At 40.7% G+C, this 15429-nt stretch overlaps 1 protein-coding gene across 1 annotated transcript in view; it reads left to right on the top strand.

Annotated features, from left to right (window-relative positions):
- The window catches only part of TC2N (tandem C2 domains, nuclear), a 15189-nt gene extending 9192 nt beyond the window's left edge, over positions 1 to 5997 (top strand). The window contains exons 8-11 of the mRNA XM_008944430.1: positions 628 to 819; positions 2746 to 2860; positions 3336 to 3535; positions 5845 to 5997. Coding sequence (XP_008942678.1) covers positions 628 to 819; positions 2746 to 2860; positions 3336 to 3535; positions 5845 to 5955 — 618 coding nt within the window. The 3' untranslated portion in view covers positions 5956 to 5997. The remainder of the gene's footprint in view (positions 1 to 627; positions 820 to 2745; positions 2861 to 3335; positions 3536 to 5844) is intronic.
- The last annotated feature ends 9432 nt before the right edge of the window (positions 5998 to 15429 follow it).

Genomic DNA, 15429 nt, shown 5'->3' with positions numbered 1-15429 from the left:
CTTTCCCTCCTTCTCTCTCAAGTCTGCAGGACAGACATGCTCACAGGGGACACAACCATGAGCCACAGGCCTTGGTCAGTCAGTGGTGGGGGAGTGGAGGAAGGCTGGGCGTACCTGTAGGCGCACATTTACCCCAGGGAAGGTGGATGATGTACTGCCTCTCACTAGGGGAGGAGACAATGTTCATACTTGCTTTCTACAGAAGGTAGTAAGAATTGGTCAGAACAGGCAAGATACCAAATAGCAGTAAAGGAATATTAAGGAGGTGGAAGGTAAAGCAACGTAAGCCTCCCAGAATGTGAGTCAACAGTGAAAGAAAATTAAAATTAGCAGGAGAGGCTGCAGCAAAAGGCCACAGGAGAATTTGTTATGACAATGTGTGTATGCTGCTGTAAAGCTCCAGAAGAGATGGCCTCAACTCCTTATGGCAGTGAAAAATAATCCAGAGCTTTGTCCCTGCCAGGATGTGGCAATGAGGTGGTGAGTCTAGGGGACTTATCACAATAAAAGCACACTTCTATGGCAACCTAAAATGGCATCCAGAACCAGGAAGCCTTCATTTCAAAGTTTTGGGTTTGGTGGAACTCTCTTACAATGGTGATGTTACCCTTCTGTTTTGCTTTCTAGGACATTGAATTCATGGAAACTTTTGTATTTGCTATCAAACTTCAAAGCCTGCAGTCTGTCAAACTGGTACTTAAAATCCAGACACAGACTCCCAGGAAAAAAACAATTGGAGAGTGCTCCTTGGCACTGCGGGAGCTTAGCTCTGAGGAGTCAAGTCACTGGCTGGATGTATCTCCTCCTTCCAAAGCACCTGTAAGTACCAATACTGCAGAAGTATGTTGTCTTTTCACCTAGAAAGAGTTGCTGGAATTCAGTACTAATTCAGTGCTAACAAGAAACAGGGGTTTTCTCTCTTATTTCTTTTTCTTTTTCTTTCCCTGACTTTCTTGGGGAAGGGCATTTTGATGGGGAAAAAATTGTAGGCTTTTGAATTCTGCACATAGCTGTTTTGGTCATAAACTGCAGCTGTTTCTGGGCAAGAGCTACAGGAAGTTCTTCGACAGCATGGTCCCCAGCTTGAGGGAGGGGCTTTCTGGGGAAATGTTCAGCAAAGGACACTACATAATTGCCCATTTCCAACCAAAAAGCAACAGAGGATCCTTAGGACTCACAGCAAGAGCTCAGAGCAAATGGAATCTGTTTTTGTTATGGAAGAAAAGTGCTAAGAGCTTCGGTGGCTTGAAACTGCAGAGATAGCTATATCTTTAATGTCGAGCTTGCATGCTGTGAAGTAATAATTCAGACAGTTCGTTTCCATTAGTGTAATAAGAAGCAGGTGGTTTTCACAGTGGGATTTCCTTCCCCCCTACCCTCACTTTGTTTTTCTTTTACAGATTCTGTCTAGACGTGTATTTTCAACAAATTAAACTTGAATTAGCAATTCAAAAGCAAATTTTATCTAAGTGTGTCTGAGTAATATGAGTGATACTCTTGATTTGTAACACTGGTTACACTTGACATTTTTTAGTTCTAGTAAGAATAACCATGTTGCTTCAAAAGCAATAAGATTAAGTGAAAGAGGAAGCTGTTTTAGAAGCTGCTTCATCCCAGTGTAAATTCCTGAATCATCTTACAGTTTCCCTCTCTGTGTTGGCTTTCTTCACAATTTTATCTAAGAGACCTCCAGACAGGGCTGGAATTCATCCCTGCACTACCCTATGAGGCCTCAAGCTACCCTGCTGGCCAGTAGAGAGCCAAAGCTCAGAGTGGAGTGTGTGGCTTCTTCTCGGGGTTACACTGAAATTTTGTGGCTAACGGCAAAGAGAATTTGGGTTTCTTCAATGAACTGGGGCCTGACTTCTCTTTATCTGTTGTGTTGCTCTCTTTGCTTGGTGTCTTTTGCTTCACTGAAGTGTGTTAAAACTTGAAAGGAACTAGGACTAGCAAAGCCGTTTTAAACCGAGGCTTTCAGGAAAGCTGGGTCTCCACTGGCCTTCTCCTGCTATTCTTACAGTGTTCAGAGTATATTAGCATCTGACATCTCCTCATCTGAGGAGAGTAATGAGGATGCCTCAAGGCAACTTTGCTGCTAGCAAAAACTGTAAAAGAATTTCAGAGTAGAGATCTCTGAACATTCAGGCAGGGAAGGGGTATACATGTGTAGGCATTTAAAACACAAGGACTTCCGTAACATAGGAAACTCCACAGTACACAGTTGCCCTAAATGCTTATGACAGGAAGTGGCGAGGCTTTGTATCTATGGAGAGTATGGAGAGCGTTGCTTTTATGTCCATATTGCAAAATTCAAGTGTGGGGAGGGAACACCAAAGGTTTTTGCGCTAGTGGAGTATACCTAGTCTCTCACTTGAACACCCAGGTTCAGTGGAGCTACAAGGGCATGTCTGGTTTTCCCTTTGTGTGTCTGCTCTTACCATTGAGGACTCTTTCCCAGATGGAAACTGAGGACTGGTTTATTTGTCCAGTATCTCTGGCTGCAGCCAAGGAGGGCCATATGTGCACTGCACTTAAGCAGTCCATCAGTGGAGCACATGTACTGCAGCTACAAGTGCAAGATACACTTACTGTGCCTCTGCAGGCTGTGTATACAACACAGCCTTGTATTTCTGTCCAGGAAATCCCAGATAGAAGCATGGGAGCCCAACATATGACAATTCCTGTGTTTCCGGAGTTTATAAGCAACTTAATCCAGATGTTATGGCAACATTCTTCTGCTTGTAGGTGTGCCGTGCAGAACTTAAAGTAGGAACTTGTTTTCAAGCAATAAACAGGAGGATTCAGTTACAGATTCTTGAAGCACAAAACCTTCCAGTTTCATCTACACCACTGTCTTCAAGTAAGTTACAACAGCTGTCTCATGCCTCCTGTCTAAAAGCATTTCTAACAGGTAAATTGCTGCTCGAATGGGTTGGCAATTCATAACATTCCTTACAAACCTCAGACTAACATATTGTGCAGTAGATTTCCATTGCCAAGGCTTGTTTCCACAGATGTCTTACTTGATTACTTTTTGTTTGGTTTGAAGCTATGTGTTTATGTATTTTGGAAGATTTTTATCCCAATATTAATCCTGACGTATAAGAGCATTATCTTGCACTTGCTGTTTGGATACTGTGTTAATCAATTCAATATTATCGAACATACTCTGTTTCTGTGACTAATCAGGAAAGCTATCATACAGTTCTTCTGGACAGACTTTTGTGAAATTGTTGCAATTTGAACCATACATGTGGATCTTGTCAGTTCCTTTTTGGATGTGTTCGTGAGTAACCCTTTGTATGCTACGCCTTTTTCCCTCCCTTTTGTGCTAGATTTCTTTGTGAAGGTTGGAATGTTTAGTACAGAAGGGATTATCTATAAGAAGAAAACTCATCTTCTGAAGTCCACTAATGGCCAAGTGAAGTGGGGAGAAATGATGGTTTTTCCAGTTAGCCAAGTTGAACAAGGAATTAGTTTTCTCATCAAGCTCTACAGCAGAAGCTCAGTGAGAAGAAAGCACTTCCTAGGACAGGTTGGTTTCTGCTAACTAGCATGATATCCTTTGCTTAAAACTCCAGTTCCACAAGTTTATCGGTATGAGTTTTAAAATACTTAAAATAACTTGGCATACAGCAAAATAGTAGATTTGAATAAACTCTTCGGGATGTAGCCCAAGAAAGAATAGTACTGGGGTCTTAAACATGCACTAAAGTCAGAATGGAAGTTGACGTTTGATTTTTCCTTTAAAAAGAACTCCTTAAGTCATTTTTGTATGGAGTATTACTATGTGGAAGATTGCTTCCTACAGACAGGCTCTAGGCTTTCTAAAGAAAACAAACACAGCACTCACAGGAGCTCCACAGCCTACAATGGACTGTGCAGAAAGGGAGGGCGGTGGCTCACCAGACCAGTACACTTACAAAGAGGTGTGTGTAAAAGGAGGTATCAACAGCTACAATATCCAGCTGCCTTCCTGGGTGAAACAATGCTGAAAACAGCACAATATTCGAAGTATCTATGGTCAAGTGATAGCATAGGTGATCAAGCACAAAATTATTTTTTTAGTTGAGCGCTCTCTCTCTCACTCTCTCTCCTCCTCCTCCTGTCCCACCCCCACAAACTTCAGTAGTGTCTCTTTGAAAGTATTTGTGTGATCACATTTATTTAACCACCATAAAACTTGCTAGTCTGGTCTTTTTTATTCTCCCTGTCCTCTTCCCCTGGCTGTTCTAATTAACCACTATCCTCTTCCTTCCTTCTCTCCTTTTCTTCTTGATATAGCGAGCCACAGCTGTTCTCAATGCTCAGTGCTCTTCCTGACCCAGCTAGATTTATTAGCAGATCTTTACTATATGCATAAACAAATAATATAGACTTGCTTTTGAGACCATAACTGTAATGTCTGTTGCCAGATGAAAGACTGTGCTAGGTACAGAAAATGGTACTCTCCCATTCTGGTGGTGTTTCTTGTGCCCGCTGAAGATGTACAGGTATAGGAGATGCTGATGTGCAATATAAGTGATGTGCCAGCAAGAGTCATGTGAGGTTCCTCTATTTTATGGAGCCTCAAGTCATACATGCTCCATCTTTCTGTGATGCCTGATGATGGAATTGGATTTGGAATAAGGAGAAAAAAAATTGTTCTTTTTAGTTGCGCTACCTTGGGGTGAAAATAGCTTGGTATGATTTTGCAGTCACTTAGCAATATGTGAGGTCATCTCAGTCTGATGAGTTGCATTTAATCATGGATCTTATTTTTATGGGGAGGAAATGAGCTACTTCTGCTCCTCAGAGGTTATTCGGAAAAGATTGTTTCAGCTCATGCAGGCAGACATTGCCACATAACGCATGAAGACATAAAATATGGCTCAGGGAAAAACGTAGTCTGAGCAATTGGCTGGGTAGCTGGAAAAAGATGAATATAGCTGGATCTATTAACTTTGTTCTTCAGAGAATGATGTTTAATTGGATGGTGTTCTAAGCAGACAATGCTTAAATTAGGCTGCTTTTACAGGCATGTCTTTAATCATGAGCAAGATGTATATTGAATCTCTGTGGATGAAACATCAGCTGTCTGTGTTATTCTGGAAGACATTATTCTCACTTCTTGAGGACTCCTGCCTCGGCAGCGTAGGCTGAGTGTACTTCATGGTAAAGGTTTCTGAGAAGTCTTAAAAGGACTCATTCTTGGAAGACTTGAGGAAATAGTCCTGTAAATAATGATACCTACTTACATAAGCAGAATTCTCTTGGCAGTGGAGGCTGGTGATAATGTTGAGGGGGAAAATTGCCTACTTGTACCTCATTTCCTCATTTAATGGCCACTATCCATTAATTGAATACTGAGAAGAAACGGACTCATACTGGGTGACACAGTGTGGTATGGGCCCATTAGTAACTTCTGTGGAATGCAGGTTTGGCCTGTCGGAGTGTGCGATTTGAAATGCTCATGAGAACGCTGGACAGCTAGCTCAGGCCAGCAGCCAACTGGACTCTGAATGCATAGAGCCATCACTGGCCTTGAGGAGCCCTTGACCCCAGCACGTGCATTTGAATAATACTTGACCTAAAACATTAGGAAGAGAAACATCAGTATGTAGTGAGTTCTCTAAACTATTCTAGGGGCTAAATTTAAACCCAGACTCCCTCTGTTCCTCACTGAAAGCCAAAATATGTTAGTCCTAATAGAACTGTATTTGTTGCTATTATGCCTTGGTCGCAGTCCATACATTGTGTCTCATTCTGTACTTTTATGGTATTTATTTGGAACTAATAAAGGCTGGGACTCTGTGTTGTATCAGGTAAACTAATTTTTCTTGTTCTTTTTGTGTCTTGCTGCAGATCTGGATAAGTCCTGATAGCAGTAACAGTGAAGCAGTAGAGCAGTGGAAAGATACTATGGCCAACCCTGAAAAAGTTGTTATTAAATGGTACAGCATTGGTCCATCTTGAAGACTGGAGATGAAACTCAGGACTGATTTTTCTACAAAGATACTGATTTCTACACTGTTTAAAATAGTACAAATAAAAAGAAAAATATTGTCTGCACAAGTTCTACACTGCACCACACCTCCATGGTAACTGGGAAAATTCAGTTTCACCAAGATAAATACTGGCTAAATATTATTGAGGAAGACTTAAGAACCAGGGAAAACGCTAATTTTATTTTTGAAAGAAAACACCTTGAAAAGGATAATTTTGCCCCTTTTGGGCTCCAAAAGAGCACAGAAATCCAGTTTTGGAGAGAAACACCCTGAATCATCATCTTCTTCACTAGTCACTGATGTCATCCTCATCTGCAGTCCTGTCTTGGTCAGGCTCCGTGGGAATCTGAGTGATTCTAGATGCCTGTGGGGTTGCACCCATGTTGACACCATTTGATGAGAGTAAGGTGTGCCCGAGGGAGCGGGAAGGCTGTGGCAGCAGGACAGGGCACCAGGGGAGCTATGTGATAAGGCAGAACCCAACGGCTTTCTAATCCCCATCTTTGACGAGGGGTTGTTCAGTACCCTGATGTACCTGGCGCTTGGGTTTCCCACATCCTTCTCTGTAAACAGAGAGATTGGAAGAGGAGTGGTTCTCTGACTGTGATCTTTGCAAATGGGGCCCTCCAGACCTGTTAGGGTGAACTCGGGTTGGAATCGGTGGAACGATATAAAAGGCAACAGCCATGCCTAGCGTCAGGGCCAATAATTTTAGATTAATCAACAACGTTCTAGCATTTGCTTACATTGCTAAAACCCAGACTAACATGTATGAAGGAGTAAGCAAATATTTACTGACATAAGTGCTTTTTGATATTAGTTAAAATGCAGCACAGTAAGGGACTCGAACACTGTTTAAAAGGTGGGCTACTACTGCAGAAGCATTTGTTACACGTCTAGGATGCTGAAAAATTGTATGGGAGTGTATTTTTGTTACTTGTTTCTAGCAAGAAACCCTATTTTTATTGCAAATTGTATTTTCCCTTTTTAAAATCCTAAGATTATTTTTTCTGTTAGTCACCATATTTTCAAGGATTTATCCACAGTTATTTTTAAAGTGGGAAAATGCCATGTATACAATTGATAATATATACATCTAAAAGCACAGGCCTCATTGAACTACTTTAACTACTGCATTTGAAATATATATATATATATTTCATGAAATCCACTACTTACACATTTACTGTTGGCTGTCTGCACTTTACAAATATGTATGCTCATATAGACTATGAGTAATTTTGTCTTCTTTATAACTTGGATCCTGTTCCAAACATCTGATGTGAACTAGAGTGGCAGTGAGAACACTCACTGGAAGGCAAAGGAACAGGAGTGACGAGGGGAAACACTGTAACAGGAAAGTACATTATATTTAAGCACAGAGCTCAGAGCCTCTTTATTTTAACTTTTTTGACATTGAGTAAGGGTCAAGAAAAAATGTAATCTCTTAAGGTTTTTTTTTTTTAATCAGCTGATAATCGAAGCTTTTAAAACTTCAACCATTCAGATTTTTTTTGTGGTGATTTAGTATTTTGAAAATGGGCAAACAAAAGTATTTTCCCAGGCTCTTGCAAGTTCCACTTTTTGACCAGTTTTTATAAATCAACTGAAAAAGTTTTTTAATGTTTCTTGGGGAACAGACATCAGTTCTAGCTCTTACTGATGCTCTTCGCAAAGCTCCCAGTAGGCCCAGAGGATCTTGACTGACAAGGTCAACTTCCAGACAGTTACAACACTAGGGATGTGCCTGTGCTGTTGGGTAAAATGAAAAAAGGAATTGGACTGAGCTGATATTCTTGGAATATTTTTACTTGAATACGTGAATCTATTTCATTCATTGTGGCTGAACGGCAGTAAACAGAAGTGCAAGCTAACTGTTTCCTTATGCAGAATGCTGCTCTGTTTGGAAGACAGAGCAGGGAATATCCCAGCGTTTTGGAAGCTTCGATTACTATGGCAGTGGTTCTACAGAGATTGCCAACTCAGTGGATACTGTGTAAAATGGACTTTTGGCTGGTTGAGGACACCTAGCCTTTTAAAAGTCTAACCAGTAATGTCTTCTTTTTCCTATGTTAATATTTAATCTATGTGTTTATAATAAAAGTTATGAACAGAAAATATTCCATCCTTTTTTTCTTTTTCCCCCTTTTTTTATACCAGTGTTTACCAGCATCTCAGACTGAAGCTCAAGTGTTACCTTTTTCTCGTAAGAAAATGGCAACTATGGAACTATATTTCATGTGGCAGTGCAGGGAGGGGAGTTGATTGCTAACTCATTGAGGAAGTATATAAGGCCTCTTTTTGCATGATGCAAAAAAACAGGTACTACTAGAGCACTCTGAAGAACACATCTCTCAGGTACTGCTTCATCCTGCACTCATTCCTGGACTTTGGGGTTTTCTGCATTTGTGTGTGTATTCATGTAAGGATTTAATAAATTCCTAATAGTTGGCTAAAGACACTGCGCTTTTTTCTACAGAATTGGAGATTTAAGTTGCGTGTGGCACAGATTTGTTCCACAATTTGTCTAGAGCACTACAGTGTTCTTGTGGAAGCTGATTTCAGGTTTAGCAAGCAGAAAGTCCTTTATTTGTCCCGCCACACAAAATTTGTCTCAGCTAACTCAGTGCACACTCCGTTTCTCCATTGCTGAGGAGGCGGCAGCAGGGGCACCAGGATGGCCACTTAAGCCTGCCCTCCAGCCTTCCAGTGTAGCAGGGTAGAGAGAGTAACAGACAATACTTGGCTGCAATAATATGGTAAGGAAAAGAAACTTAGTTGGTTTGCCTTTTTTTTTTTTTTTTTCTTTAAACTGTTGTGTCCTACTTGGGTCCTAATAACTGGCTCCCAAGATACTGGGAGGAGACCAGGATTTCTCTTTGCTTTTGCTTCTGAGGAAGATCATCTAGGGATGGAGAGGGACCTGCCCAGATTAAGAACCAAGAAGTGCCCATTCATAACATCAGCATTTACCTTGCAAGCAGACCAAAGCTGTGCTTCAAGCAACCCCTCATCACCTGAAATAACAGTCCAGTCCTCATAGTAATGCCTGTTTTGGTGCTTCTAAGGATGCCTGCCAGGTAAAGGAGTTGTCCAGAGGATTGCCGACAGTGGGTTGGAAAATTAAACTGTTTTGGAGGATGAGGGCTGCCAGTGACTTCATTATGTGTGGTTATCTATATAGGAGGTGTTGCAGAGGAAGTATGGGAATAGAAAATGGCTGGAAGGAAAAGCGTCTAGATTATTTTCTTCTAAGTGCATGTTGAAGATACACTGGAGTGGACGTACGCTGACTGACTCTTAAGCAGAATTGTGAAAGATGGAAGAAGAGTTGTGGTGTAGCAAAATGAACCAGTTAAACAAACTTACTAGCTGTCATACAAAGCATTTTTCACTGATGATTTATTTAGTCTAAAGCTTATTGGTATGGTTGTGTTAGACAACAGTCCTGAAGAAAGAACATGAGACAAGGGGATACATGCCTGCTCCTAGCTCCACTCCTAGGGCACAACCAGCTTCCAAATGGGGTGTCCCAGCAGGCATTATTTCAATTTGAATGTCTTAAAAGCCCAGCTAGAAACCACCTGGGATGTCTTGCCTTTTAAGTGCAGAATACTTCGCTTTACTGCTTAGTGGTTGCCTCACTATAAATGCATGTGAGACTTTGGCTTCTCCAAATTCAGCTCCTGGCTTATTTGAGACTAAGGCAGTTTTCCAGAAAAGGAAAATGATGGATCATTTGAAGACCAAGCCACAATATAAATTAACAAGGAACTTTATGTACTGCAGGACACATGTAGAAGGAAAAACGGTGTCTCAGAGCGCTCTCCTAATAGGGACAGCTGTATGTTGTCCCTTTAATGCATGCTCAGCCACTATTTTGATTGTTACATCCAAGTTTACTGTCACTGAAAATACTGTTATGAAAGTGGTTTTGTCAGTTCACTTTATTCATAGATCTAAGGCACACGTGCTTGATAGTTGGATTTGCTGTTGCTTCTGGTTATTTCACTCAGCTTCCTGACTTGCAACGATTTTGATGAAAGCAGCAGAGGTTCAGAAGCTGCACCAGTTTTATTTCAATCAATGCCAAAATAGATGGAGGTGAACTGGCAGAGCAGTTATGATCATATATTACACGTTATTCATACAAGAGATTTGTGCCTGCTTAGTTAAAAACCAACCACAGACTAAACTTAATCAGATTTTCCAGAATGTTTGTATATAATTTTACTGGTTAATCAAACAGTTCTAAGTTTATTTACTTATGACTAATAGCATTCTGTATGTAAACAAGGCCAACAAATGTATTTTTCAAGTCTTTACATCTCAATGGCATGGCATGGCATTCCTTTTAAGGAAGAAAAGGTAGATTCTGCATCAAAAGATGAGTGGGTTTAACAGTTTGTAAACCACGTTATCATAAAACATTACTTGGAATTAAATACCTGTATTTGAGTATCCGATCTTCTGTGATCACAACAGAAGTAGTGCCGGGCTGCTAAATCCATTAGACGTCCCTGGTTTGTTCTTTTGTTGGCAGGACATGCATATTAAACAAAAGGTAGTTTTGTAAGCGTTCAGTTAAGCACATATGCTGTTTGACTTGAAAACTGTCTGCCCGATGGAGGTTGGTTTTTGAGTTACAAGTTGATTTTTCAGCCAAAGCATAAGGTTGTCTAGAAATTTGGGGCAGGGCTGTCCCACTTCTTACCTTCATCCTGCCAACATATGTATGACATGGGAGGAAGTCTTCATAGTTGTGGAAAGCTTGGCATAAATCACACTAGACATGGTATACTCTCCTTGTTTTTCCAGCTTCTGCTGTAAAATTACATCACCATGCAAATACAGCCCTGTACATGATCTCATGCTTGGTGCATGGAAAAAGCCATCGCTAAAATCAGCACCATGTTGCACAAACCCTGCTCCAGCAGATTCACATTCTTTTCTCTAGCTTGCGCTGAGGGACGGGCCATCCGCTCTCACCCGCTTTGGCAAAACTCCGACTGCGCTCAGCAGATGCAACCAGTCTTCAAAGCTGTTTCAGTTATTTCAGCATTGTGATGGTATGACTGAGCTAACAAATGGTTACACACAGCTTAACTTTTTTTATATTTTTAAAATAGATAAAAATCTGTTCACAGTTGTATTTCTGTAGAAGCTGAATGTCACTGAAAGTGGATCTGCATCTCTTACACGTAATGCAAGTCTTTCTTGATTCTTCTCCCCATATTTCTGACTGTAGAACTTTTTCCGTCCTTTTATTTACCTTTAGACTGCTCTTCTCCCTCAGTATAAACAAGTCTTTAAAGGATGTCTGTTTTCTGCTTTTCTAGTAATGTTTTCCTTCTTCTTTATCTAGTACTGAAACCAGCGTTATGTATGTCCTACTTTTGCTGTTGCAAGAACTAGCTACAAGCAGAAGGCTTTCAATCCTATGGCCTGGATTCTGCCTGATGGTCTGCATTTCTGAGCTACATTTGCTCCCATCTTTGACTGTATGGTTCTTTCGGAGGTCCCTGAATTTCTTAGTTGTCCACCACCATTGAATAAATCAACAGGACAAATCAGTTGTAACTTCTTATGTACACCTGGAATCTTCACTTGCCTTTCTTCTCCAAAAATCACCTTAGGAAATAATTTTACATGATGAGAAGGAGAGAGTTCTTCGTGCTTCTGACCACTGGGGACAGTGTGGTTGTTGGTCTGCCATTATCTGTGCTATGAGACAAAGAGGAAGACTCAAAAGTCATGAAAAGCTGCACCTCCAGGTGGAGGTAGGCTTGTGCCTCCTGTATATATGATCTGGGAAATGCTTCCTAGTTCGCAGACTGGAATCCATTGCCAGATGCCCAAAGGGAGAGGTCGTCATATTGTACTTCTTGTTCTTATTTGCCAGACTTGCTGGAGCTATGGAGCAGCTAAACAGGGAAAATTTCAATAGGAGGAATGGTATGGTTCACAGATTTCTGTGAAGCAGAGAGCCAACTGCAAGATCTCGGGAGTCTTTGGGGAAAAAAAAAAAAAAAAAAAAAAAAAACCACAGCCATAGGAATGTACTTGTTACATATAGTCAAGCTTTGTCACTTGTCAAAGGAGAGGAGTGAATTCTTATTTTGTGATACATAGCAGCAAAAGAAAATGGCATATACACCCAAAATGGGGCTGGGTCTCCTCTGCATTGGTATTCATTAATCCCTCAGACTCTGAGGTGGAACTATACATGTTTATCTGCCACTTTTCCTGCAGTAAGGACAGGCTGGGTGGGGGACTGTTAAGGGCAAGTAGTGAAGGAGGTGAAATAAAAGCATCACTTTTGTTTTGAAAAACACTGTTCTTCAAAGCAATGTAACGTGTCTGTAACTATTGACAAAGGTTTTGTTTGACGTGACTTAGATAGGTGATTACGCATTTAGGTATTTGCTTAGGTTCTTTCAATACTTCTCTGGTATTAGACTGAATTCATCCTCTTTTGTTTAGAGAATGACTTCGTACTTTCGTACTGCTGTGTTCCCTGACCTTTGAACCCTCGACCTAATCATGGCTTATTTCCTATAGATTCATCCCTTGTGGTTGATTGACTTTGGTGTGCAAACTGGGGTAAGACCTTGAATCTTTTCGCTGCACATCAGGTAGCTGCAGAGTTTCTCTCCCAGATGGAATTTCTGTTCTCTGCTAAAAGTTGAGCTCATGACAGCTATTTCTTCACCTGGGAAACTGGGAGCTGGCTCTCCCTTGTCTACCTGAATGTTGTCGGGTTATCTTGTAACCTTTGGAAACAGAGTTACCTGTGACACCTCTACCATCAGTTAAATCTGGCTGCAAAAATTATTGTGGGCCTTGGAGAGATTGACAGAAAACAAGCTATGCTGCTTCAGGACCCTGGGGCTCAGCTGCATTTTCCTCTGTTCTGCCACGGGCCAGAGCAGCTTTTCAGATCATTGCTGATTGTGATTCCAGCAATGCTAGTTCTCAACACAGCTCAACATTTTCTCTGAAGACACATTTCGTAAAGCATGCATATTTTGGAGCAGTATGCCATGTGGCTTGCCACTTGCTGGGTTTTCATAGTAATGCAGTTTTAAAGATCAGGGTGAAGAGAGTTTTGATGTACCTTGAAATTACCATTGGCTAAAAGCAAAAGCAGAAGTTTAATTAAGGTTATTATGGAGAAATGCTTTAACAGCTTTAATTTTTAGCTAGTAAAATAACCAATAGCAGACATTAAGTCTCCTTCTAACCTCCAACACGTACATCGCATTAGGACTTCATTAAAACTCACAGCCAGCAATAATGCCTTTTTTAAACATCTGGCCTTGCTACATTTAACTCAGTGCTGAGGTTCAAAAGCTCCATGTTCCACTGGCAGAGCACTGACTCTGGCAGCTACAAGCTGTCCTGAAACTTAGGAGCAGGGTCTGAGATTTCTAACCATTGGTTTCAGATCTATCCTATGACTTGTGCAGAACAACAACAACAAACAAACAAACAAAAAAAAAAAAAAAAAAAAAAAACACACCACACAAAAAAAACAAAAAAAAAAAAAAAAAAAAACACCATCAAACAAACAAACAAACAAACAAAACAACCCACAAACCACACCAATGGAATCAGCTTAGTTTTAGGAAATCTGACTTTCTTTGGAGCATATAGCCTCTTGGGAGTTGTGACCCTGTGGATTTAGATTTGACTGCACAAACATCAAAATTTTTGGGGAGTTTAAAAGCAGGACAGATAAGCCCATGGAATTCTGGATGAAACTGTGACAATTAAATCTGCATTTCTGATTAACAGAACTGGCTGATGCTGCTAAGCCTCTGTGGGGAAAAAGGTGGGTCAGAATGCCCATGAAAGAGAAGTAGGGCAAAATGGACAAATACAGAGTGAAAGGGCTGCAAAAATCAGGACTAATACACTTCCCTAATTTCAAAGGCAATGAATTAGAGTCTTGGTGATGTTAGGGGCACTTTAACCAAGCTCTTAGGCTAAGTTGATGTAGATTTTGGGAGCAGAAGAGGCTCTCTGAGGCACTAGTCCGCTGTGATTTGTGAGGCTTCACTGGCTTTGCATTATGAGCAAATGCGACTCTGATGATCACCATTCTTTAGCGTAGACAAATTGCATTGTGTGTATAAATTAAAGCCTTAAGTGTGATGGATTCAAAACTATACCATAATGGGATTTCTGGTATTAACTCTGCAGTTAATGCCAAAGTTCACAGAGAGGGAAATATAACATCAGTGTGGATCCAGTACTCTCTGTCTAGCAACACTGTTCCTTGCTGTGGGAGTAAAAATCCTACAAACACCCTTTTTGGAAAATACAGCGGGTGCTGATATTCTAGTTGAACTGAGTGGCATTTATGGCATCCACTTGTTCTTGGCTACTTTATTCATCAGCACTTCGTTCCCTTTCCCTCTCTTGGTTGCCTAAGAGACAAATCATAGTCAAACACATCCAGTTGGTTTATTTCCTTTAGTCAGCCCCTGGAAGGTCATCAGAATGACAAGTTTCTTGTGTGCTTCAGGAACATATGTCAAATCTGTTTGCAAATGTCCCTCTGTATGAACAGATCAGAGCACCAGCCTGGTCAACGAATGCAACGAATGTTACCAGCCATGTGCAGGAATTTTGGCAGAACAAGCCATGAATCAAATAGCCAGGTGCAGATCCTCAGCTAGTGCAATGTAAACTGGACTGTGCATTGGTAGATCTGAGACAGCTCCTCTTAGCTGCGGGTCTGGACATGCAAGCCACAGAAGCTACAATCTTCTGCTAGGAAGTACGAAGACTATGACTGTTGCTCTTCATCCTTTGGAAAGCTTCAGTAGGCTGAATGAGGGTCTCAGAAGCAAGTGTTCAGGGCTGGAAATACACTTTCAGCAGCTCACATGAAAATGGGTATGAAGAACCCTCACCTACAGTTAGGACTGATGCAGAGTTATTCTGCATGGCCTTTCGTATCCCTGGAGACCCATAATTTGCTTTTGTGTTTCCTGATTAACATATGGTTTCATGATCAACTAATAAGCCCTATCCACTTGTATCTGACTTAATAAACAGGATTTCTTGATGTGGCAGGGAAGAAGGAGGTAGAGGGGAAGAATATTTACTGTCTTCCTTGTCAACACTCTAATAAGCTGCTTTAATATTTCTCTGACCTCATTGTCTGTGAGCTACAAGTAGGAAGCCACTTTTGCCCTAACAGAAAAGGTTAAGATAAAGAACTCAGAAAAAAATTTACTGATTCAAGTCTTTGATGCTGACACCAAGTTTGTTTCTTCATGTGATGCAACAGACATTGTTTCTTACCTTACAGAAAAGACCAAAACCAATAAATACATAATATGTATGGCTTATTAATATATTATAAAATATTTCATTTATTAATTAAAATATAGTATTATATGTCCTTACCTATGTTACTGAACACCTCGAA

Source organism: Merops nubicus, unplaced genomic scaffold (genome assembly GCF_000691845.1).
Source record: "Merops nubicus isolate BGI_N331 unplaced genomic scaffold, ASM69184v1 scaffold22057, whole genome shotgun sequence".
NCBI classification, from domain to species: Eukaryota; Metazoa; Chordata; class Aves; order Coraciiformes; family Meropidae; genus Merops; species Merops nubicus.
The sequence above is the reverse complement of the archived record's forward strand: the minus strand, read 5'-3'. Positions and strand labels throughout refer to the sequence as shown.